Raw genomic sequence first — 26,991 nt, 5'->3', positions numbered from 1 at the left:
TAATTTCCTTGCTTGTTTTGTCCATTTTTTGTTTTTTTTTCTTTCATTTAAGGTTTGATGTAGAAAAGGAATGTTCAAAAATTGATGAAGATTACAAAGAAAAAACTATAGTAAACAACAAGTCACATTTGTCTAAAATTGAGACAAGAATAGACACAGCAGGTAATTGGTAAAAAAATAAGAATAATTTCATAGTTTTCACATTTTCAAAATTATAATAAAAACTATCAAACTAGATAACCTTCTCTTTAAGCACTATAGATTTCCATTAAGAGTTTATGGATTTTCTCCTACAGTTGACCACTTCTAACAAATTCAGTTTCATCCTTTACTTAATTTTATATAAGTAATGGTTACACTACTTAAATTTAGTAAGACTCAAAAATATAAACCTAATTTTTAACTATAATTTTTCATTCTATTTTTCAAATCCCTTTTTTTTTTTGGCCTCAAAACAAAATGATGTAGCGTTTATTTGTTTTCACTTGAAGTCTATAGGTGTACAGCACCTTTAAAGTGAAATACAGGGGTGCCTGTGTGGCTCAGTGGGTTGGGCCTCTGCCTTTGGCTCAGGTTATGATCCCAGGGTTCGGGGATCTGGCCTCGCATCGGGCTTTCTGCTCAGTGGGGGGCCTGTTTCCCCCTCTCTGCCTGCCTGTCTGTCTACTTGTGATCTCCCTCTGTCAAATAAATAAATAAAATCTTTAACAAAAATAAATAAAGTGAAATACAACCAATAATTAAAAAATCTAAACCCCCCCAAATTGTGAATTATTTAAGGAAACATTTCCTAAACTTAGGAAACATTTCTTTTACTTACTTCATAATAACTGTTTCTGACTCTTTCTGTTAAAATAAGCATTTTTGGATTTAAACTTTTTAAAAATGTTATTCAATTATATTTTTATTTCTAGGTCTAACTGAGAAGGAAAAGACTTTTCTTGCTACTCATGAAAAGGAAAAAGGAAATGAAGCTTTTAACTCAGGGGACTATGAAGAGGCTGTAATGTATTATACCAGGTGAGCAGATTTTTGTTGTGGTTTCTGTTGCGCCCCACCTTTTTTTTTTTTTTTAAAGTAGGCTCCACACCCAATATGGGGCTTGAACTCAGGACCTGGAGATCAAGAGTTGCATGCTTTACCAACTGAGCCAGCCAGGAACCCCTTGTTGTGGTTTAAACTTGCCATTTAAAAAACATGATAATATTTATATTTAATTGTTGAAATGATATAAATAAAGTAAGGAAGTCTGTGTCAGAATCATTGAAGATATAATTATGATTTATCATAAATTCACTTGTTTGCCTTGTTTTTCGATACTTTTCTCAATCCCTTAAGCTCCCTGATCCCCAGTTTTTGTTTTTGTTTTTTTAAAGATTTTATTTATTTATTTGACAGAGAGAGAGACAACGAGAGAGGGAACACAAGCAGGGGGAGTGGGAGAGGGAGAAGCAGGCTTCCTGCCAAGTAGGGAGCCTGACGCGGGACTCGATCCCAGGACCCTGGGATCATGACCTGAGCCGAAGGCAGACGCTTAACGACTGAGCCACCCAGGCGCCCCCCTGATCCCCAGTTTTGACAGAGGTCCTAACTTTCCCATTTTCCAGAGAAAATAGAAGCCATCTGAATGGAACTCGACAGAAAGTCCATATAGTAAAGAGGGTAAGAACTCAGGTTCTGCAGTTAGACTGCCTGGATCTAATCCTAGTACTTAATGATGCTACCTCCCACCACAGGGCCTTTGCATATGCTGGGTCTGCTGTGTAGAAATTCTTTCTTCTTCTCATGATCTAGTTAATGCACATTTACCTTTAGCTCTCATCCCATGCTTCACTTCTTTGGGGAAGTCTTCCTTTACCTCCCAGACAAGGCTAAGCCTCCACCCTACTCCACTCCTCCCCACCTCTGACTTCTAATTTATAGGCTCTTAGAGCAGTCTTGCCTCTCCTTTGTGGTACTTGTTGAAGGTACAGTTTAAGTTTGTGTATTTTGATAGTAACTGGACTGTAAACTCTGTCCAAGGAGATTGCCCTTATCAGTTTTCTTATAACTTTGCATCCCCAGTGCCCAACTGGGGGGTACCCCCAAGTACCTGGTTCATAGTAGATGTTCAATAAATACTTATATGAACTTTTTTAAAATAAAGATTTTATTTATTTGAGAGAGAGAGCATGAGCGGGGAGAGGAGCAGAGGGAGAGGGAGAATCAGTCTCCCTGCTGAGCAGAGAGCCTGATGTGGGGCTTGATCCCAGGACCCTGAGATCCTGACCTGAGCCAAAGGCAGAGGCTTAATTGACTGAGCCACTCAGGTGTCCACAACGTGCACTTTTGAAGTTCTTAACAATAAAGAAAAAGTAGACTAATTTCTTAAAATATTGTTACAAACTCATTGTGCTTATAGAATCCCTTATGCTATCTTAGAAATAAACTCTGTATAATCTTTTTTTCACCTTTGGGAGGAAGATTTTTTCTTCAATGTTGCTTCTCTAAAGAAGTTTGTTTCCCCTATTTAAATGAACATACAAAGTAAAAAGGCTATTAATCTATCTCTCACTCAGTATTTGTCTTCCCTTTTCACGCAGGTGGAAGTCAGCTCTGATGTTGTTCTCTCTCTTCTTGCAGATTTCCACCAGTAGAGAATCTCTTAGTCTATTACAGGGAGCACAACTTTTCCACTTTTAAGAAATCAGAGTGGTGAACAGTTAAAGCAGCAGAGCATTAAGGGAACTCAGACTGCCACTTTCTGACACTGGGCAGTTTCTTCACCTCTCTTGCCTCAGTTTTCTCGATGTGATAAGGTTGTTATAGTGCCTAATTCAGAGCTGCTGTGAGGATTCAATAAAACCACACAAAGGCAGTATAACTTGGTGGCAGTGACTGCAGGTGCTGGAGTACACTGGGTTTGAGTCCTGCCTCTCATTTACTAGCCTGTGGCCTCAGGCATGCTACTTAGCCTTTCTGTCATATCTGTTTTTCTCATCTGTAAGGTAGGAAGAGCAGTAATATCTCCTTCATGGATTGTAGTGAGTATTAAATGAGTGTGGTATTTGTGCCAGGCATGTGGGAGGTACTCAGTGTCAGGTACTTGTATTAGTCATTCTTGTATTGTCTGTCTTTGGTCTCTGCCCAATCACGTGATTTCTTTATATTCATCTTTAATGATCTCAGTAAATTGCTACTTTTTGTGGCTTTTTTCCCCTTTTCATTTTCTATTCTTTTTCCAGCTTTAGAAAATTCAGTGCACTGATACCCGTATCTTTCCATACTTAGGAATGCATTATTTCCCAGCACTCCAAATCAACTTATTAAGCAATAACAGGGAAGGTTTTAAGTCCTTCTTTTCATCAGTTATTTGGCTTTCATACCCTTAATGTAACAAAATTTCTTAAAGTCTGTACTCCTCAGTAAATACTACTCTCTCCTTCAATTAACTTTTTCTGATTAAATTATGATCATTTCCTTAGAATTAAATCTATTTTTAGATTACACACTAAACTCTTGTTTTTAGATTACAAAGTAAACTCACCATCGCAACTTAATAAAGGATATTAGTTGTGGCTGATTGCTCCATTTTTTTGGTACTAGGAAATTGTCCCCGAGGTGTCAAAATAATGTATTCGATATTGGATGTTAACTAAACTGGTTTTTTAGGAGATCTGTGAATATGGAGGTTACTTCTATAGCCAGAGTCAACCTTAAATTGCTTAACTGAATGTTCAGCATCTGTCTAAATATTGATTCAGTGTGTCTACAGAGCTATATTTTATTACACTTGATGATGTCGGCTGTATAGTTTGCTAGAGCTGCCATTACAAAGTGCCACAGGCTGATGGGCTCAAACAGCAGAAATTTATTTTCTCACCATGTGGAGGCTGCAGATCTGAGATCAAGGTGTCAATAGGGCTGGTGTCTTCTGAGTCCCCTCTTCTTGGCCTGTATAGGTGGCTGTCTTCTCTCTCTGTCTGCAAGTGGTCTTTCCTCGGCATATGTCTCTGTCTTAATCTCCTCTTCCTATAAGGACACCAGTCATAATGGATGAGGGTACACCCTCATGACCTCATTTTAACTTAATCATCTCTTTAAATACAATCTCCAAATAGAGTTATATTCAGAGCTGCTTGGGGTGAGGACTTCAGCATATGAGTTTGGGGTACACAATTGCACCCGTAACACAGGCTGTAATTGTTTTCACAATTTTAGCTGAGTTTATCTATCTACTTAGGTTTTCCACTGGTCTATTTTTGCCTACAAGTGTCTCTTTTGTAGGAGTGTATCCGTGCTCCCCACCGTGGCGGCCTATAACAACCGTGCTCAAGCAGAACTCAAACTACAGAACTGGAACAGTGCTTTCCAGGATTGTGAAAAGGTCTTAGAGTTAGAACCTGGAAACTTGAAAGGTAAAAAACATTCACAGAGTGCTTTAAATTTATGTCAGGATTTGTTAGACTATTTGTAGATACTCCCTACGATTATATTAAGCCTACTTCAAATACACTCTAATTTCTGTGAATCATCACTTTCATGAAGTTACTTTTAACTTCAAGTTTAACTTGGAATTTAAATTCCTGGCTATTTGTGCTGAAGTAGTTAATAATCCCAGGAGATTAAATAAAATATATATGGTTTTAGAGAAATATCTCAAGCTTGCATTTGAACCATTGTTGGTTTTCTTTTTATCTTTCAGGTGTTTTTTTTTATTGTGGTAAAATATATATAACATAACACTTACCATCTTTGTCATTTGTCAGTACAATTCAGTGGTGTTAAATGCATTCATATAGTTGTGCAGTCTTCACTATCCTCCATTTCCAGAACTTTTTTTTTTATCCTGCATGACTGAAACGCTCTGCCTGTTAAACAATAATTCTCTACTTTCCCCTCCTGCCAGTTTCTGACAACCACAATTCTCCTGTTTCTATGATTTTATAGTTCTAGGTACCTCATCTAAGTGGAATCATACAGTATTTATCTTTTTGTTACTGGCTCGTTGAACTATCTTTTTATCCAAAAAATATCTAAGTATAATATAATATAAAATTTCTGACATTAATAAGCCCTTGCTTTAGGTCTAGAACCTTCTGCCAGTAGCATTTTGGGTATTTCCACCTACATGTCCATAAACATTTTATTTATTTATTTTTATTTATTTGAGAGAGAGAGCAAGAGAGAGTGAACACAAGAGGGGTGAGGGGAGAGGGAAAGGCAGATTCCCCGCTGAGCAAGGAGCCTGATGCCGGGCTTGATCCCAAGACCCTGAGATCATGACCTGAGTTGAAGGCAGCTGCTTAACTGATTGAGTCACCCAGATGCCCCCTCTGTAGACATTTTAAATTAAATGTGCCCAAAGCTAACTATATCTTTGTTTGGATTTCCTGTCTCAGTGGCTGTACAACCTTGTTGTGGTCTGAGCCTGACTATACAGGTCTAAGCCTGACTATACAAGTCAGATTCCACTCTTTCTCTGTGATGGAAAAGGAATCACTCCACAAGGGAGCACCGTAATTTATAATAGACTCTATTTCTTTAAATGTTACGGATTTGAGAGAGTATAAACACTTAATTTTTTTTCACATGGAATGTACCCTTGTGTGTCTGTGAACATAGGTGTGCAGAAGCCATGGGCGTGCTAAGTGGGGAGATCCTGGAACATCAGCCCAGTCATTGCCATGGATTGCCCTCCTTTTGCCAGCAAAATCCTCTTGTGCCTGTAATTTGTCTCTGTCACAGCATATGGGTGGGCTCCCAGTTTTAGGAGGTGGCAAAAAAGTTTGGTGATCTCCTGATGGGCCCCACCAACACAGTGCCAGGCACTGTTCCAGGTTCTTGACATGTGTTAACTCCACTAATTTCACAATAGCTGAGTAGAGGTGCGGATACTATTGTTAGTACACTCAGTTTACAAAAGTGGGAACTCAAGCATAGAAAGATTAAGCAATTCACCCACAATCACACAGCTAGCGAATGGCAGACAGGACTCAGCACTGGGCAGTGGACTCCGGAGCCCACACTCAAGCACAGTGCTCATCTGCTACCAGAATGACTTTATGTTTCCATTTTTCCTTGTTTGAATGATTTCAAAAGCACCAGAATCTTCACTATTTAAAAAACAAACTGTGGCACCTGGGTGGCTTAGTGGGTTAAGCCTCTGCCTTTGGCTCAGGTCATGATCTCGGCCCTGGGATCAAGGCCCGCATTGGGCTCTCTGCTAGGCAGGGAGCCTGCTTCCCCCCCCCTCTCTCTGCCTGCCTCTCTGCCTACTTGTGATCTCTCCCTCTGTCAAATAAATAAATAAAATCTTTTAAAAAATAAAAATAAAAAATAAATAAATAACAAACTGGGTAGAGCCAAGTCTAGTAATGAGTAGGGCTAGAAAACATTAAGAAGTCTTACGTTGGCTTAAGTGAATAAATAATTTCCTTTTCAAAACTTTAACTCAAAATATAATGGTTCTGAATGCAGTGTGGTATTTCAGTTCACCTTGCAACAGAAAAAGGCATTAGAGGAAAAACTGGTGAAACACAACTAAAGCCTGTAGCTTAGTTAATAATAATATGCCAATGTTAATTTTGTAGTTTTGGCAAATATTCCATAATTAGGTAAGAAGTTAGCATGAGGGAAAGCTGGAAGAAGGCATGTGAAAACTCTCTGTATTATCTTTGCAGCTTTGCCATACATCTAAAATTATTTCAAAAATAAAAAGTTAAAAAATGATAACTGTTATATCATGCCTACTTCTTTATGGATGTTCCCTTCTGAGTAGTAATAGTAATAGCTAAACTTGTACTTAAAGTATAGTATACAGTTTGGGTTAAATTTATGACACTATGATTTATCCTGTAGATTTTCATGGCTCATTCTATGTTGTAAGATAGCATATTAAAATGTATTGCATATAAAACAAAAAAAAATTGAATATAAATTTCTCGTTTTTCAGAATTTCTAAGCCTCATTCTTTTCAAAATAATAACTTACTATACTAAATTCTCTGATAATATAGGGATAATGATGGAACTATAAAGGCATTCCTTAGTAGTATTAGTATTACTACTAAAATAATTCAGTGGTAAAAAATAATTGTCAAATGATTTGAAATATACAGAAAGTCTGATATAAATTACCAAAGTGCTCAATTTCTGAACTGAGCTGACTTCGTCATCAGGATTCTGTCAGTTCCCTGAGTGAAATACCTTCTAATCATTTTATAGGTTGCTATAAAGGCTTTGCTAATGGCTCATAGTCTGAGCCATCTGCCGGTCAGCAATGTACTAAATTTGAGTAAAGGATTTTCTCAATTTTCATAAAAGGCAAAATAATACTAGTGGTAATAATTAAGAGGAAAATGTTACTGTTGTTTTTTTTTTTTTTTTAAAGATTTTATTTATTTATTTGACAGACAGAGATCACAAGTAGGCAAAGAGGCAGGCAGAGAGTGAGAGGGGGAAGCAGGCTCACCTCTGAGCAGGGAGCCTGATACGGGGCTCAATCCCAGGACCCTGGGATCATGACCTGAGCCGGAGGCAAAGACCTCAACCCACTAAGCCACCCTGGCGCCCCTGTTACTGTTTCTTGAAAAGCTTCCCAATATCGCAGTCGGGCGGGGTGCCTGTGAGGGTACGGTCTCTCAGAGCTTGACCGAGCTGGCAGGGCCTGGGGCTTCTGGAGGACCAGGTTGCGGGAGAGGCTGTTGCCTGAGGCAGCCTCCTCTGTTTACCCCAGTATCATTTTCTATACACACAACAGTATGAAAATGGGCGTAATTAAGCTTTGCTCAATTGCACACTAAACTGTTCTATTTGTATTCTTCAACTGAAAAATAGCTTCTCACCATGATACCACATGTTAAAAAATACAACTTTTTTTTATAAATTTTCAGCTCTTCTGCGCCGTGCCACTACATATAAACATCAGAACAAGCTCCAGGAAGCTATAGAAGATTTGAATAAAGTACTGAATGTTGAACCTGATAATGAGTTGGCCAAAGTAAGTACAGAAAGTGATTCCTCACCTAATTCTATAATTGCTGGGTTTTTTTTTTTTTTTTCAATTTTTAAAAAGATTTTGGGACGCCTGGGTGGCTCAGTCGTTAAGCATCTGCTTTCAGGTCAGGTCATGATCTCAGGGTCCTGGGATCGAGCCCAAATCGGGCTCCTTGTTGGGCGGGGAGCCTGCTTCTCCCTCTCCCTCTGCCCCTGCTTGTGTTCCCTTTCTCGCTGTCTCTCTGTCAAATGAATAAATGAAATCTTAGAAAAAAAAGATTTTATTTCTGTGAGAGAGAGAGTGAGCTAGCGAGAGAGACAGCACAGGAGCAGGGACAGAAGGAGAGGGAGAAGCAGGCTCCCTGTTGAGCAGGGAGCCCAGTTTGGGGCTTGATCCCAGGACCCTGGGATCATGACCTGAGCTGAAGGTAGATGCTTAATCAACTGAATCACCCAGACGCACAGTTATTTTTTTAAAAGATTTTATTTATTTATTTGACAGACAGAGATTACAAGTAGGCAGAGGCAGGCAGAGAGAGAGGGGGAAGCAGGCTCCCTGCTGAACAGAGCACCCTATGCGGGACTCGATCCCAGGACCCTGGAATCATGACCTGAGCTGAAGGCAGAGGCTTAAACCATTGAGCCACCCAGGCACCCGCAGTTATTATTTCTGTATTTATGTTAAAATGACATCAATCTTGCTGGATAAATGATGTTGAGAATTAGGTTACCACGTTAAAAACTAGGTATATCCCAAAAGAAAAGAAAAGAAAACAAAACAAAAACTAGGTATATCCCAGAAATACCTGAAAGTGCTAATATCTATTTGAAATAGAAGAAAGCAGGCTCTGAAAATGTCCAAATCTCTAAGCCTACTTCTGAAGGACATTTATTTATTTAGATATGTAACATTGTGTATAAGGGTACTTGTGTTGATTTGACACATTAATGTATTGTAATATGATCACACCTTAGCTTTAGCGAACACCTCTGTCACGTCACGTAATTATTATTATTTTTGTGTGTGTGGTAAGAACAATTAAGATCTCGTCTCTTAGCAACTTGGAAGTTTAGAATACAGTCTTGCTGACTATAATCTCTGTACGGTGCCTTAGCTCTCCAGGACTTGATTAACTACTAATTGCAAGTTTGTGTCCTTAAGCCTGTACCTTTCTGGCTCCTAGTAATAGTCATTCTTCTTTCTGTTCTTATGAACCTGTCTTTTTTAGATGTCCCAGGTAGGTGATATCATACAACCGGAATATTTGATTTGTCTCTTTCCTACAACGTTGTAGGAAATGCTTTTCTCTGAGGCAATCTCAATGTATTATGCAGAGTGGTAGAGAAGTTTCCTAGGTCAGTCAGGCGCGTGCTCGGTGGCCACAGAAGAGTGCATGGTAAGCGTAGTGCCACTGACGACATTCGTGGCCTGACTGAGCAGACCGGCTGAGGTATGCAGCTCGGGGGCTGTTTTGAGGCCTACCGACTAGAATGAAGTGTGAGCTGTGAGATTTTACCCTACTTAACAAATTAACAAGATGGCCTAGCAGAAGAGAAAAGACTTCTGAGTCAGACACAAAGGACTCTCATTCACACTACAGCAAACTGATGAGCTTCAAGGTTGTGTCAGCTCCCCTGGCCCCCAAGTCCCATGGGGGTGGTGTAGAGTGACCCAGATAGAGCTGCTCTCATTGGGTTTGTATCACAGCTGAGGAATCCCAAATCTCAGACAACCCTGTCTTTTATAACGGGATATAAGCAAACCTGCCCAAAATTCTGTTATGGAGGGAAATATCTTTATTTTCCTGGAAAGCACCTCCTCCTCTCTTCTCTGGAGAGAAATACTCTGTTTTCCAAGGCTGCTCTCAGTAACACATCCTAAAAAAGATGGTCCAGAACAAGTGTTATTTATGCCACTGCTCACAACATACTTAGAAATGTAAGAAACCCACGCAGAACTGTCTTCCAGCAGTGAGTTGTCACTGTTTCCACACATACCTGTCGGGTTATCTGTCTCTCTCCCATCCCTGGCAGTTGAAGTCCTATGTATTTGTCAAGTTAGCATTTCAGTGGATTAGGTTTAGGGCCTGGCTGAAGAACACATCTTTTTCCCATAGTACTTTCATTTTATAGTGGTATATTTATTGAAAACTTAACATGACAATATTCTAAAAAAACAAAAAAAAACTGAAACAAGGAAAACCACCTTTAATGTCACTACACAATGACTTAACCATTGCATCTTTTTTTTTTTTTAAGATTTTATTTATTTATTTGACAGACAGAGATTACAAGTAGGCAGAGAGGCAGGCAGAGAGAGAGGGAAGCAGGCTCCCTGCCAAGCAGAGAGCCTGATGCGGGGCTCGATCCCAGGGCCCTGGGATCATGACCTGAGCCAAAGGCAGAGGCTTTAGCCCACTGCGCCACCCAAGCGCCCCTTAACCATTGCATCTTAACCAATGCAAAGATTAACTCAAAATGGATCATATACCTCAGTGTAAAACCTGGAATATAAGAGTTCTAGAAGGACACATAGGATAAAATCTTTATGACCTTGGATTAGACAAATCTTCCTTAGATGTGACATAATGGCACAATCATAAAAGGAAAAATTGGTAAATTGGACTTCATCAAAATTTAAAAATTTTGTTCTTTAAAAGACACTATCAGAAGGAACAAAAAGACCAGTCACAGACTGGGAAAAAAATATTTGCAAATTGTATATCCAAAAAAGGACTTGCATTGTGAATATACACACGGTCTCCAACTTACAATGGCTTGGCTTAACAACTTTTTGACTTTATGATGGTACAAAAGTGATAGGTATTCAGTAGAAACCGAACTTCGAATTTTCATTTTTTTTCCCGGACTAGCAATATGCTGGGCAGGGGCAGCGAGCCACAGATCCTAGTCAGCCATGCGCTCATGGGGGGAAACGGATATACCCACAACCGTTCTGTGCCCAAGCACATTGTGTTGTTGACTTTCAGTACGGTATTCAATAAGTTACATGAGATATTTATCACTTTATTATAGAACAGGCTTTGTGTTAGAGGATTTTGCCCAACCTTGGGCTAATATAAACCTTTCTGAGCACGATTAAGGGAGGCGAGGCTAAGCAAGCTATGCTGTTTCGTAGGTTAGGTGTGGTAAATGCGTTTTCAACCTACAGTGGGGTTATTAGGGCATAACCCCCATTGTAATTTGAGGAAGATCTGTAAGAATTGCAAAGAACTCTAAAAACCCAGTAATAAGAACACAAACAGGCAAATTTTAAAAAAGCAAAATATTTAACTATCAGACTCTTCACTAAAAGAGATATGTGAATAGAAAATACGCATACGAAAAGATGCTCAAAATCATTAGTCACTAGGAAAATGTAAATTAAAACCACAATGCCTGGGTGGCTCAGTTGGCTAAGTCTCTGCCATTGACTCAGGTCAAGATCTCTGGGTTCTGGGATTGAGCCCCCCATGGGGCTGCTGCTCAGCTGGGAGCCAGTTTCCTTCTCCTCTCCGTATGCTCTCTCACACTCTATCTCTCTTTCTCAAATATAAATAAAATCTTAAAAAAATGGGAAGAAACTTTTGGGAATGAGGGATATATTATGTCTAAACCTATCAACATGTGCATTTTAAGCATGAGACTTTGTGAACTATACCTCCGTAAGCTGTTAAAAATGGGCATGGGGGGAAGGAAAATGTTTTGATATATACATATTTTTCATTCTAATTGACATAAGACATAAAACTTTAAACATAAAACTTTAAATGTTATTCTAAAAAATATGTGTTGTATGATTTTATTTGTATAAAACTATCTCTGTACATATGTGTAAAAATATACTAGAATATGTCAGAATGTCAGAATGTCACTGTTATCAGAGTGGCAGGATTTCAGATGATTTCTTTTTTTCATGCTCATTATGCTTTTTTTTCTTTAAGCAATGGACATGTATGACTATAATCAGACAAAGCAATGAAGTTATTTGAAAAAAAAATCACCATAAAAAGTGTTGTCTTATGTATCTTTATTCACTTTTTTTTTTTTTAAGATTTTATTTATTTATCCAACAGAGAGAGATCACAAGTAGGCAGAGAGGCAGGCGAGGGGTGGGGGGGAAGCAGGCTCCCTGATGAGCAGAGAGCCCCAATGTGGGGCTCAATCCCAGGACCCTGAGATCATTACCTGAGCTGAAGGCAGAGGCTTAACCCACTGAGCCACCCAGGCACCCCATCTTTATTTATTTTTTAATATTTTTATATTGCTACCTGACAGAATGGTTATATTTTTAATTAAAGGAAAACATTTTCTTTAACATGGTGATTATGTTGCAGAAGACCTTGTCGGAGGTTGAGAGAGATCTGAAAAATTCTGAACCTGCATCTAGGGCTCAAACCAAAGGGAAGAGAATGGTTATCCAGGAAATAGAAAACTCAGAGGATGAATGTGGGAAGGACAGCAGAAGAGCCCAGGAAGACGGCAGTGGAGATAAGAGTAAAACATTTTTCCTCTTTGGTTACGCAAAAACCTCCATTTTCGTATGGGCTTCCTCAAATTTTCTATTTCTACCAAAATTCTTAGTCCGCCCAAACTTTTCTAGCTGCACCATGTAAATCCACAAACAAGTTTTTTCTTAGAGAGGGAGAGAAACAAGGGGAGGGGCAGAAGGAGAGGGAGAGAGAGGATGGATACCAGCAGCAGAACCGATCTTACGACCCTGAGATCATGACCTGAGCTGGAATCAAGAGTCAAACACTTAATTGACTGAGCCACCCAGGTGCCCCAAGTTTTTTCTTACTGTTTTTCTTACAATCTCCCCAACCCATTTTTCTGCTTAACCTGGTACCTTTCCTCTAGTGTTCAATTCAATTCTTGTTTATCATGGTATGTTGACATTATTGATAATTTGCAAGTTAACATTAAATCCCTCTCCTAGATGATTGTTTTGTGTACAGCTACTTGGTTGTAAGCCAAATGTGTTGCCTTCACAGGGATGAATGCATTGTTGGGAAATTGCTTATGTGCCACTCAAAAAAATTTTAAATATGCAAAAGAAATAGGTATAATTTCACTTCTGGTATAATTTTTCTTAGAGAATCTAGACTAGATAAACTTCATTTTCATAATATATAGTAATGATAGTTATATCACCTCTAAGGGGGAAGATGCACCTATTCCCATAACAAGGGTGGGGGTACGACTTTACCCCTTTTCTGAGAGCTCCCAAGCAACCAAAGGGAAAGTAACTGTTTTGAAAATTATTCATAGACAAAAATTAACTCGTAAGTAATTTGACAGAATATTTTAATTTTGAGAGAGCAGTATAAAATGTTTAGCTCATTCAACTTAAAAAAGTAAAAATTTTAATATTTTTAGTACAGAAATATAATGTAAAATATACAGCTCAAGACAAAATATCAGTGCAATCAGGGTAAAGACAAAGGGACAGAAAAGAAGGGGGGAAGAGAGAAAAGGAATCAGAGTAAGAGCACCATGGAGATGGGAAAGGAAGAGAGGGCATCAAAGGGATGAAAAAGGGAGAAGTTAAAGTAAACAGTTTTTCAAGGATTGAAACTCATCTTTCAGACAGATTTGAAATAAATTCTGGCAACAAATATTGTTCTAAGGGTTTATATTTTATCTTAAGATGTCAAGCCAAGTATCTTAAAGGAAGTCATTTAATATCTTACCTGGGGCAAAATACAGTATAAACTAGATCAGTTGATCCTATTTATAAATTATTATTTAAAAATTTACACAGACTAAAAGTGACTTTTTTGGTATACAGTTCTAACAGGTATAAAATCATATGACAGGATACAGAACAATTCCATCATGCCAAAGACTCTTCCTTGCTCTTTTTTTTTTTTAAAGATTTTATTTATTTATTTGACAGAGATCACAAGTAGGCAGAGAGGCAGGCAGAGAGAGAGGGGGAAGCAGGCTCCCCACTGAGCAGAGAGCCTGATGTGGAGCTCAATCCCAGTACTCTGAGATCATTACCTGAGCTGAAGGCAGAGGCTTAACCCACTGAGCCACCCAGGCGCCCCTGCTCCTTGCTCTTCTTATGGCCAAATTCTTTCCCCACCTGAAACCTTGGTAACCATTGGTCTGTCACAAATTCTTCAAATTTTGGGGGGCTGGGAGGTCAACACAATTTCTCTCCCACAGGGACTGTTATGCCAATTGTTAGACCACCTAGGACTGGTCCCACAAGTCCTTGGGGATTTCTTTTTTTTCTCACTCTCTCCGTTATTAAGCTTGAAAAGTTTCTATTGATCTGTATTCAAATTCACCAATTTTTAAATTCTGTGATCCCAAATCTACTGTTGCTCCTATTCAGTGAATTTTAAATTTTGGTTATTGTGTTTTTCCATTCTAAAATTTCCATTTAGTTCTTTGTTTTTGTTTTTAATCTTTCAATTCGCAGCAGTTTTTAAACCCTTCTATCCATTTCAGGAGTGTTTGCCTTTATTTCTTGGAGCATGGTTATAATAGTCACTTAAAGTCTTTGAGAATTCACATCTGTTTTAACTGGGGTCTGGTATTTCTTAATCATCTTTTCCCTTGCCAAATGTGGAGATTTTCTTTCTTCCTAGTTTGTTAGATAGTTTTGTACTGGATACTAGCAACTGTTAAGTATTATGATATGCGATTTTCAGTCTTACTTAAATCTTACGGAGAATTTTTTTAGGCAGTTAATCAGTCTGGTTAGGTTTCGGTAACAGTTTTCCTGCCCGACTTCTGTGGACTGGAATTCTAATGTCAGTTTAGTTTCAGAACCTTTGCAATGCTATTTGGATCTGTCCCACCTGTACACCACTCAGGGACCAGCCAGAGTCTTGGCAGTGGTCTTTCCCTGTAATTCACTTCTCAAAACATTTAGTGTGATGTTTAGGGTCACTATGCAGACGGATTGCCTGGAGGGTGAGCCCAGCTCATATGCGGTTGTTATCTTGAGTTTCCCCTTCTCTGTGATTCTTCCCCATTCCTTCTGGTGCCCAGATGTTTTCCTTCCTCTTCCTCTAGCTAGAAAGGCAGACTTTTACTTTCCCCTTTCTACTGCACACTTCCCATGACCCCGTGCCTCCAGGACCGAGCAGCAAGAGGACAGAGACGAACAGCAATGGGAACATTCTTGGGACCACAGTTTCTCTGACCAGGGATAAGGGTTCCTCTCCCTCCAGATTTTACATGTACCTATTGGCTGTCATGACCACTGCAGCTGATGTAGGATGGGGGTTGGGATTGGACAGAAAAGGGGTTGGGATGGAACAAAAAAGAAACCAAGATTTTGACACCAGCTCTGGGTTTTGGACAGCCTTTGAACCAGGATAGGAGATGACAGAGCAAAGAAAAAGGAGCAGCAGCTCCCTGCTGGTCTGGTGGTATTTCAGGTTCTAGGCCTTTTTTCCAGCTAGCCTGCTACCATTTATTTTTCAGGGTCCTCCTCTGGCTACTCTATCAGTTCTGTCTCAGGTTTCTAGTTATATTGAAGGGGAGAGATGGGCAGAGTGTGTTTATTCCATTTTGACAGAACTGCCTTTCTCATTACTATTTTTTTGAAGGATTAGCACATTTGAACTACAAAAGTTGCTTATATAGGTTATTTTATTTAATCCTCAAGGAAGCTGTAACCCACACTTTTATACATTAGACAATGGAAGCCTAGAAAGTTTAAGTTATTTGCCACATTTTCATGGGCTATTAATCACACGGCTAGGGTATGGGCCTTAAACCTGTGTGACTCCAAGTCTATCTCATAAAAGTGGGTAGTGGATGCCAACTAGGGAAGTATAGATTTCATAAAATCCAGACTGAATGTCACCAGGCTGCCTTGTCAAACAAACATGTAGTTTGGTGTTTATCACCCTCGTGCTCACTGGTATTGTACCGACAACTCTTATCAGAAGCTGAACCTATATTGAAGAGAAAGTGAGTTAAAGACTACTGTGATTGTTTTTGATTTAAAAAAAAAAGGAGCATAGGAACTAAATAGACAGTTTTCCAAAGAAGACATTCACATGGCACATGGGTATAGGAAAAAGTGCTGAACATCACTAATCATCAGGAAAATGCAAATCAAAACCACAATGAGGTATCACCTCAAATGTGTTTGAATGGCTGTCATCAAGGAGATGGGAGATAACAAGTGTTGGTGAGGATGTGGAGAAAAGCGAACCCCATGCACTGTTGGTGGGAATGCAAACTATTGCAGCCACTATGAACAACAGTATAGAGGGTCCTCACAAGATTAAAGGTAGAGCAACCCTGTTGTCCAGCCATCCCATTTCTGGGTATATGTCCAAAAGAAATGAAACCAGTGTCTTTTTTTTTTTTTTAAGATTTTATTTATTTACTTGACAGAAAGAGATCACAAGTAGGCAGAGAGGCAGGCAGAGAGAGAGGAGGAAGCAGGCCCCCTGTTGAGCAGAGAGCCCGATGCGGGACTCGATCCCAGGACCCTGAGATCATGACCTGAGCCGAAGGCAGCGGCTTAACCCATTGAGCCACCCAGGCGCCCCATGAAACCAGTGTCTTAAAGAGATATCTGCACCCCTGTGTTCCTGTCAGCACTCTTAAGAGCCAAGACATGGTAATGATGCAGGATTTCTTTTCCTTTGGCGCTCATGGTTCTTGGTCATGCCACTTTGAAGTATGAAGGGGTAGACCAGACAGAGTGGTGGGCAGCAAAGCAAGGTTTATTGAGCAATAGTACAAAGCTCCCAAAGAGAGAGGGGACCCAAGAGGGTTGCCACTGGAGTTTCTAAGTCTAGGGATGTTTATGGGCTTGCTGGTGGGCTCTTTTAATCTGACTAACCCTCCTCTTGGGACTTTCATCCAATCAGACTTTTGTCATCTATCTGTCACATGAGAAAGGATGGAAGGCTCCATCCAGGGTGGTATAAAATCCTTTTAGGGGTGGTTTCCTCTTTTTTTTCTTTTCTTTTTTTTTTTTTTTTAAAGATTTTATTGTATTTGACAGATAGAGATCACAAGTAGGCAGAGAGGCAGGCAGAGAGAGAGAGAGAGAGAGAGAGGAGGAAGCAGGCTCCCTGCCGAGCAGAGAGCCAGATGTGGGGCTCGATCCCAGGACCCTGGGATCATGACCTGAGCCAAAGGCAGAGGCTTTAACCCACTGAGCCACCCAGGCGCCCCAGGGGTGGTTTCCTCTTAGAGTAGGGGCTATCCTTGTCCCTTCCTGCCTTTCTTCCAACTATCCTTCATCAGTAACAACCGTAAGTGTCCTTCAGCAGATAAATGGAGACAGAAAATGTGAGACACATACTCACCTACACTAGAATATTAGGTGACAAAAAAAGAAGGAAATCTGCTGTTTGCAAAAGCATGGGTGGACCTTTAGGACATTATGCTAAGTGAAATGAGTCAGACAGAGAGAGATGAATACCATGTGATCTTATTTATGAGTAGAATCTAAGAAAATCCAAACTTGTAGAAATAGGGAGTAGAATGGTGGTTGCCAGAGGTAGACGTTTTGGGAATAAGTTGGTCAAAGAGTACAAACTTTCACCTGTGAGTAAGTTTGGGGAAGGAAATGTACAGCATGGTGACTACAGTTAACACTATGATATTGTATACTGGAAAGTTGCTAAGAAAGTAGATCTTAAATGTCCTCATTACAAAAAAAAAGTTGTGAGGTGATAGGTGTGCTAGGTAACCTTACTGTGGTAATCATTTTACAATACATTTCTATATCAGATCATCACGCTGTACCCTTTAAACGCATACAGTGTTCCCTGTCACTTATATCTCAAAGCTGGAGGGGGGAGGTTGGAGATACTAAAGGCCCTCCTCCCACAAACAGATAAACAGGAAAGGGCTAATCATTAAACAATGAATAATATTCTGTGATTAGAAAAGTGAGTCAGCAAAATTGTTGCGTAATATCATTTAATAGGTTGATGTTTCTCTCTGAATCAGGTGTTAACCCTAACATCAGAACCACAGAGAAACAATTTCCTGTTCAGATCTCCAAGCAGCCAGAGCTTTAAAGAAAACCATTTCTTTTTTTTTTTTTTTTTTTTTTTTGAGAGGGAGAGCATGTTGGGGGGTGGGGATGGGAGGGAGAGGGGAAGAGGGGGAGAGAGAGAGAGAATCTTAAGCAGGCTCCAGCCCCAGCGTAGAGCCAAACACAGGGTTCCAGCTCCTGACCCTGAGCAAAATCAAGAGTCGAAGCTTTACCAACTGAGCACTACCTAGACACCCCTAAGCGAACCATTTATGATCTTGACATTTGTGCCCCTCAATAATTATTTTGTAGATTAGGGAATACATAAAAATATGTGAGATTCTGAAAAGAAAAATGTCTTGATAGGAATATAAATTTTAAGACTAGTTAGTTCCCTTTTATCAGGAAAGCAAATCAAAATTAGGTGGAATAAATGGCTGGAAGCCCAGAAGTAGTCCTTTTAAAATGAAATAAAGTCAATAGGACTGTCTCATGCTCATCTCTACCAAGGTCCATTGTTAGAGGACATGTAAAAAGAGGTCCTGGAGCCTTGGACAAGACAGGAGAAATGCAAGTCCCTTTTAGGCAATCCTGTTAAAGCCCAGAGGACGGTTATCAGGATGGGATCCTTGCATGTGTTTCCCCTTCCCACCACATTCCAAGAAAGAATTCTTGGTCATTATGGGGTATGGTTCAGGGAGCGCTGAAGCCCCTGGGAAAATGCAGCTTGGAGTGTTGTGTAAGCTCGCCTGATAACGCTGCTCCCCCGTAAGTGCTCCCCAGGCTGGGCAGGCCCAGCTCATCCCGACTGAGGTATGACATAGCCAGTGCCAAAGTTGGTTAAATAGCCACTGATCACCGGCTCTGTATCAGGTACGGAAACAAGACAACTGACACTTGTCCTCCTAGGGACTCATCTGAAGAAATACCTATTTGCCAGGCTGATTAGACCCAAGGATTTGAGTTCCTGGGCTTTCTCGGGAACTCCCCATCACTTTGTGTTTTCCTTCCCTAGTGGAGAGCATTGAGACATGACCATCAGCGTCGACTGGCTGTCAGAGGCTCTGGTGTTTATTCTGTCTTCTTACAGAGTCTGGGAGAAGTAATCACAGGAAAGTAAGCATCTAACCTCCCTTGTCCTGCTGATGCTTATTCCCCACTTAAAAATGAAATATAAGAAGATTAAGTAGTAACTTGCAAGCCGAAGAAGAAAATACAGTTATTTCTCTTGTCCTAGAATTGGCGGGATCAGGAAGGTGGAAAGGTAGGGATTTCCAGGAGTTAAAACAATAGATAAAATCATGAAAAGAAAGGTGAATGATGTTGACTGGAAAAGTGAAAAACCAGGGGCACTCTGGGTGGCTCAGTTGGTTGGGCATCTTCCTTTGGCTCAGGTTGTGATCTTGGGATTGAGCTCTGCAGGGAACCTGCTTTTCCTGCTGCTCCCCCTGCTTATGCTCTCTCTCTCTATTAAATAAATAGAATCTTAAAAAAATAAAAGTAAAAAAAAAATACAAGTGAAAAACCAGTATCAGTCAGATGCTATAAAAAAATTAAAAGGTAAATGACAAACTAGGACAAATGGCAAGGGGTTGATAACCTTAAAATATGAAGAGTTTTTACAGAATAATAAGAAAATATTAAGAGCCCAGTACAAAAATGAACAAAGCATATGAACAATTAATCACTAATGGAGAAATGAAATGATCAACAAATTTTGTATTGCTAACAAAAAAAGAAAATTAAAGGTAGATTTTTTCCTCTCCCATCAAATTGACCTAGATGGGGGATTAAAAAAACAAACAAACAACAGTAAAGTATCCTTTGTTGTCAAGAGTAAAATGGAAAAAAAGAAAAGAAAAAAAGAGTAAAGTGAAATAAGCATTCTTTTTTTAAATTGAGATATAATCCATATTTCATAAAATTCACCCTTTTCAAATTCAGTGGATTTTAATGTATTCACAAGGTTGTACAACCATCACTACTGTCTAATCCTGGGATTTTTTTTTTTTTAAAGATTTTATTTATTTATTTGACAGAGAGAAATCACAACAAGGCAGAGAGGCAGGCAGAGAGAGAGAGAGGGAAGCAGGCTCCCCGCTGAGCAGAGAGCCCGATGCGGAACTCGATCCCAGGACCCTGAGATCATGACCTGAGCCGAAGGCAGCGGCTCAACCCACTGAGCCACCCAGGCGCCCTCATCCTCTGCCTTCGGAGTAACAGTCACTCCCATCACCTTCCTCTTGCCACCATAAATCTACTTTCTGTCTCTGTGGCTTTGCCTCTGCTGAGAATCTCATATAAGTGGAAACATATGCTATGTGGCCTTTTGTGTCTGGCTCCTTTAACTGAACATAATTTTTTTTTAAGATTTTATTTATTTATTTGACAGAGATCACAAGTAGGCAGAGAGGCAGGCAGAGAGAGAGGGGGAAGCAGGCTCCCCACTGAGCAGAGAGCTCAATGCAGGGCTCAATCCCAGGACCCTGAGATCATGACCTGAGCCGAAGGCAGAGGCTTTAACCCACTGAGCCACCCAGGCACCCCTCACTGAGCATAATATTTTTAAAGTTCATCCATGATGCAGCATGTATTGGTTCTTATTCCTTTTCATGGACAAATAATACCCCATTGCATGGATAATACCACATTTTTTCTATCCATCTATGGTTGATGGACATTTGGCTTATCGCCACTTTTTTGGCTCTTCTGAATAATGTGGCTATGAAATTCATGTACAAGTTTTGTGTGTGGGCATATGTTTTTAATTTTCTTGGGTATATAATTAGGAGTAGAATGCTGGGTTATTTGATAAATAACTCTTGTTTAACTTCTTGAGGAACTGCCAGACTGTTTTCCAAAATGGCTACACCATTTTATAGTCCCACCAACAATATATGAGGATTTTAATTCCTCCACATTCTTGCAAATGCTTGTTATGGGTTGCTATTTTGATTATAACCATTATAGTGGGTGTGAAGCGGCAACTCCTATGGTTTTGATTTGCATTTTTCTAATGACTTATTACGTTAACCATTTTTATGTGTGTATTATTATTTTTATTTGTGTATCTTCTTTAGAGGAATGCTTATTCAATTCCTTTGCCCATTTAAGAATTAGCTTGTCTTTTTATAGTTGCATTATGAATATACTTTATATAATCTGGATACTAGACCCTTGCAGGTAAGATATATGACTTGCACATAATTTCCCCCTTTCTGTGGGTTGTGTTTTTACTTTCTTGATAATATCCTTGTATGCAAAGTTTTAAAATTTGATGGAGTTCAGTTTATTTTTTTCTTTTGTTGCCTGTGACTTCAGTGTGCTAAATAAAAATCCATCATCAAATCCAAGGGCATGTAGATTTACCCCATGTTGTCTTCTAAGAATTTTATGGTTTTAGTTCTTATATTTAGGTCACTGACTTATTTTGATTGATTGAGGTAGGAAGGAGTCCAACTTAGCTTTTTCTTCAGCATGTAAAAATCCAGTTGTCCCAACACCATTTGTTAGCCTATGCTTTCCCCATTGAATGGACTTGACATCGTTGTCAAGAATCAACTGGCCATAGATGTATGGGTTTATAGAATCTCGGTTCTATTCTATTGGCCTTGATGTCTATCCTTACGTCAGCGCCACACTGTTTTGGTTACTGAAGCTTTTAGTAAATTTTGAAATCAGAAGTGTAAGTCCTTTGATTTTGTTATTCTTTTTCAATATTGTTTTGATTACTCTGGACCCCTTAAATTCCATATGAATTTGAGGATCTCCTTTTCCATTTCTGCAGAAAAGCCTGTAGAATTGTGATAGGGGATTATGTCAGATCTGTAGATCACTTTGGCTATCTTTACATTAAGTCTTCCTATCTATGATCGAGAGATATCTTTTCATTTACCAGTTTTCTTCCAGTAATTTGTAGTTTTTTGTGTACAAGTCTTTCACCTTCTTGGTTAAATGTATTCTTAAATATTTTATTCATCTGGATGCTACTGTATATGGAATTGCTTTTGTAATTTTCAAATTGTTCATTGCTGGTGTATCTTGTACCCTGAAACTGCTGAATTTGCTTTTTAGCCCTAGTAGTAGCTGCAGCAGTAGTAATAGTTGTGTGTGTGTGTGTGTGTGTGTGTGTGTGTGTATTCTTTAGGATTATATATACCCCCCAAATATAAAAACATACACATAGACATACTCATATATATAATATAAAATATATATAATAATCATGTTGTTAATAAATAGTTTTACTTCTTCCTTTCCAATATGGATGCTTTTTTATTGTTTTTTTTTTTCTTGCCTAATTGATTAGGCTACAACTTCCAGTATAATGTTGAGTTGCAGTGGTGAAGACAGCATCCTTGTCTTGTTCCTGAACTTTAGGGGAAAGCTTTGGGAATTCTACCATTGAGTATGATGATGTTGACTGGGTTTTTCATGAATGTAGTTTATCATGTTGAGAAATTTCACTTGTTTCTAGTTTTCTGTTTCTTATCATGAAAGGGTGTAGGCTTTTGTCAAATGCCTATTCAGTGTCAGTTATGATCATGTGGTTTTTTCCCCCTTATTCTATTAATGTGGTGTGTTCTATGATTTTGCACTGTTGAACTACTTCCTGAGATAAATCCCACTTGGTCATGGTGTATAGTCCTTGTACTATGCTCTTAGATTCGGTTTGCTAGTGTTTTGTTGAGTATTTTTGCATCTACCAACTACCCAAGCTACTGAAGCCTACTGAACTAAGTCATGGCTTTAGATCTAATGGTCGTTGGTAGGCCTTAGGCAGCTGAGGCTGCTGGCCATCCCTTCCTTTGATACTTACTATTGTTGACTCCCTCCTCCCTAAAATACTCTTTCTTCTTGGTTTCTGAGGCAGTACTCCTTCCTGGGCTTTCTCTCATTTCTAGATACTCTTCCATCTCCATTGAAGATTTTTCTTATCATCCTTTATGTGTTAGTATTTCTTAGGGATCCTTCTGGAGATCTCAGTGACCTCATCCACACCCAGACTCCAATGATCCTATTTATATCAGCAACTCCCAAGTCAACTGGGACTTATCTGAAGACTCAAGATAGGCCACACCTCTGAGCTGCATTTAGAGCCACCTTCTGAACAACTCCTCTGGAATGTCCCATGGGTAGTACAGTACACGCCAAGACTCACAGGTCTTTCAGGATCAGGCCTTGGCTTACCTTTAGAGACTACCAGAGTTGTTCAAGGACATTTCAGTCTTAAGGAGAGAGGTATGGCTTTTAGTTAATTTTGGTTCATTTCATTTGAATTCCGTAAACTAGTTATGCTGATTTCTAGCTCTCTTGGCTCTGGGACAGCCTTTAGCTTTTCCCTTGCGTCTTTGTTGCCTCATAAGTGGGGGTGATAATACTAGGTATAAGGATTAATGATAATGGAAAATGGCATATGTAAAGATCTTGACCCATATGAAGTTCTAAATAAACTGCAGCTCTTTAGTAACAGTACTGATAAGATGAGAGGGGATAACATACAAAGGAGTGGACAATAATACTAAATTATCTATTGTTTCTGCTGACAGGGATCTGTGCTATCATCTTTTTTTTTTTTTAAGATTTTATTTATTTATTTGACAGAGAGAGATCACAAGTAGACAGAGAGGCAGGCAGAGAGAGAGAGAGGGAAGCAGGCTCCCCGCTGAGCGGAGAGCCCGATGCGGGGCTTGAGCCCGATGCGGGGCTTGATGCGGGGCATGATCCCGAGATCATGACCTGAGCGGAAGGCAGTGGCTTAACTCACTGAGCCACCCAGGTGCCCCCTATCATCTGTTTTTATGCTGGGTGGGGACTTGAGCAGCAGATACCAGACAAAGAAGACTGGAGTCTTGCTCTGATAATCCTACTGGGTCCAATCTGAGGATTTATTGTTATAACAAGATCTTTTTATTGTTTTCATAATGAAGCCTCTTTTGGTTATTACACTGTATAGAAACCCATATTTACTAATTCGGGTGTTTTTATACTGAGTGATTGCCTTAGGGTGACCATCCACTGGTTTTCATTTAAATACTGGTGGTTTTGAGTTCTCCTTGTCCTTGTGGTTCAAGTCCTGGCTTTACCACTCATGAAACACAGTGGAAATACAACCACTAAAAATGTTGTGGAACATACATTTTTATGTATGTGGAAAATACAACCACTAAAAATCAGATTAGAGGGCCTGGCTCAGTTGGGCTCAGTGGTGCGGTCTGCCACCCTTGATCTCTAGGTGTTAAATTCAAGCCCTGTGTTGGGCATGGAACCTACTTTAAATAGAAAAGAGATTAGAATTTGTTGGCAGTTTCTGTACTTGTGTTTTTTCTTTTTCTTTTTTTTTTTTTTTTAAGATTTTATTTGACAGAGAGAGATCACAAGTAGGCAGAGAGGCAGGCAGAGAGAGAGAGAGAGAGGAAGCAGGCTCCCTGCTGAGCAGAGAGCCTGATGCGGGACTCGATCCCGGGACCCTGAGATCATGACCTGAGCCAAAGGCAGAGGTTTAACCCACTGAGCCACCCAGGTGCCCCTACTTCAGTGTTTTTTAACAGTGCTGTGAAATAACTGCCTTGTTTTAAATATTGGTAAGACACCTATCGGTGAAATATTTATACATCATTTTCATATTTAAAATAATCAGTAATCAATTATTAAAGCTATGATTAATGCTTGAAGTCTTTCGATCAAGATCAAAGGAATTTAAGCTTGAATAAAGTATTGTAATGGATGTTTATTAAGGCTCACTTTAAAAACTTGGGGCCTATATTATGTAACTTCTTTGCTAAACTCATTTTAAAAAGACTTAAATCACTTGGATTTTATTTCACTTTCAAATTATCTTTTTCTCCCAGTCCTTTAACATAAGAAAAAGGGCACCCCAATCTTGGGTGCAATGATCGTACTCAAGGTTTGGTAACTTCATGCACTCATAAATCGGAAATGGGAGAAAGGTACGTTTTTGTAAGCTGTACCTCGCCACGGATGCTTTGACTCAGGGAATGATTCTGAGGAGCCGTGATCGCGTCCTAAGCCCCTCGGCGTTCAACCAGTAAACTACGGGGTGGCTAGCTGTGTGGCCCGGGGAGCGCATGGCTCCGCACTCGGCCTCGCGGACGGGCCCCTGGAGGAGCCGGGAACCGCGCTGCCCCGCCCGCGGGGGCGGTGCCCGCCCGGCCTCCGCCGCGACCCACCCCCGCGAGCGCTGCGTCGCGCGTCCGGGCGCCCCCGCGGCCGCCGCGGTAGGTAGTTTCTCCTGATGATGCAAACACTCGCTTCCCGCATCCACTTCCCACAGAGGCCGCGGAGCCGGCGGGACCCGGGAGCGCCGCCGAGCCGCGCGCCATGGGCAACATCCAGAAGAAGCTGACCGGCAAAAGCGAGGGCGGCAAGCGGCCCGAGAAGGGCGCGCCGCGGCGGGGTCGGGCCCCCAGGGCCGGCGCGGACAAGCGGGGCCGCCTGCGGGCCCCAGCGACGGCGGGCAGCGGACGGGGCGCCGGGGACCCCGCCGCCGCCGCCCCCGCGGACCCCGTCCCTGCCGCCACGCTCGGCCCCGCGGACTTGAAGAGCCAGGGCAACGAGCTGTTCAAAAGCGGCCAGTTCGCCGAGGCGGCCCTCAAGTACTCGGCGGCGGTCGCGCAGCTGGAGCCCGCAGGTAGGCGAGGGGCGGCCGCCCGGATGACAGGCGCTCGCGCTGGTGCGGACCGGGCTGAGCGCGGGGTGGGAAGGACCCAGGAGAGCGGCACCCTGGAACGCGCAGCACGTGCCTGGGCGGGGCGCGTCTGCGTCTGTCCCTCGCGGGCTCGCCCTCGGGCGGCCACGGGCACCGGGCGGCCTGTGGGACCGCAGTGCCCCCCCCCCCCCCACCTCAGGCGTCCGCCTGCTGGGGAGCCGTGATTGTGCTAATTAAACCGTGTTTAATGAACTGTGATTTTTAGGAAGTGGAAATGCAGAGGATCTAAGTATCTTATATTCAAATAGAGCGGCGTGTTACCTAAAAGAAGGAAACTGCAGCGGCTGCATTCAAGATTGTAACAGGTAAACGGCGTGTTTTCAGGTTTGTCAGCAGTGTGATGAATGAATGCAGTATTTAATTTCTTAATGAATTTTCTGCATGGATCTAACTTCTTAGAGACTTTAAAGACATGTTAATTGAATTATACATAAAAATGATAAATTTTTCTCCTTCATATATACGAATACAATAGAAGACTGCAAACTTTTTTTCATTTCCACAGCCACCACCTTAATCCGTGCTCTTTTCAGGTCAGTTCTAGACTTTAGAGAAGCCTTCCGTCTAGTCTCTTTGGCTCCTCCACTGTGGCATCAGAACAGCTCTTCCTGAAGCATTATTTTTGTGGTTCAAACAGGTATTCCGTGGCTCAGTGTGGTGTTGCAGAGAATTATAAGCTCATCTTACCACCTGGTCCCCGGAAGGAGCTTTCTGCTCTCGTTTGGGCCACTGTGATGCCCTCTGCACGTGTTGCCTTCTGAAATCCCTGCTCAGTTGCCTCCTCTTCTTTGCCTTCCTGGTCACCTCAGGCTCCCTGGTCCCCTGCATGGCTCTAACCTGTACACTGTCACTCTCACACCTGTGGGTACTTGCGTTATTTACTACACTCGATTTTCAGCTCTGTGAGGTCAGGACCCATGTTTCAGACAGCTTTGCATCCCTCAAGCACCATAGGCACCTATGGTACTCAACAAGTTACTTACTGAGGTTGGTGAATGTATTTAAATGAAAAATTTGTTTTCTTCCACCATCAAGTAATAAGCCTGTTTCAGAAATCCTTTGGAAAGAAGCTACTAATAGTGTATCTAAAAAAGAAGTTGTGTGTTCTGGCTTGACCCTCACAGTCCTGGTTTACTCCTCTTGTCTGGTAAATTACTAATATCACCCTTTTTCACTTTCAGAAGCCCTAGGTTGAACAATAACTTGTGTGGACAACCTCATTATAAGATGAACAATTCATTATTTTTTTCAGTGTTAGTATCAGTGTATTGATATGGGTAAAAACTTGCTACTATCTGTGCCTACAGTTTAAA

General features: G+C 40.7%; 1 protein-coding gene across 2 annotated transcripts in view; it reads left to right on the top strand.

The window, feature by feature from the left end:
* Positions 1–26,991, top strand: part of SPAG1 (sperm associated antigen 1) — a 69,669-nt gene that overhangs the window by 18,891 nt on the left and 23,787 nt on the right. For both annotated transcript variants that reach the window (XM_046022197.1, XM_046022207.1), the window contains 7 exons: positions 53–162; positions 915–1,020; positions 4,267–4,397; positions 7,874–7,980; positions 12,314–12,473; positions 25,244–25,600; positions 25,884–25,983. In XM_046022197.1, coding sequence (XP_045878153.1) covers positions 53–162; positions 915–1,020; positions 4,267–4,397; positions 7,874–7,980; positions 12,314–12,473; positions 25,244–25,600; positions 25,884–25,983 — 1,071 coding nt within the window. The remainder of the gene's footprint in view (positions 1–52; positions 163–914; positions 1,021–4,266; positions 4,398–7,873; positions 7,981–12,313; positions 12,474–25,243; positions 25,601–25,883; positions 25,984–26,991) is intronic.

Source organism: Meles meles, chromosome 1 (genome assembly GCF_922984935.1).
Source record: "Meles meles chromosome 1, mMelMel3.1 paternal haplotype, whole genome shotgun sequence".
NCBI lineage: Eukaryota > Metazoa > Chordata > Mammalia > Carnivora > Mustelidae > Meles > Meles meles.
Note: the sequence above shows the minus strand (reverse complement) of the source record. Positions and strands in the feature narration are given on the sequence as shown.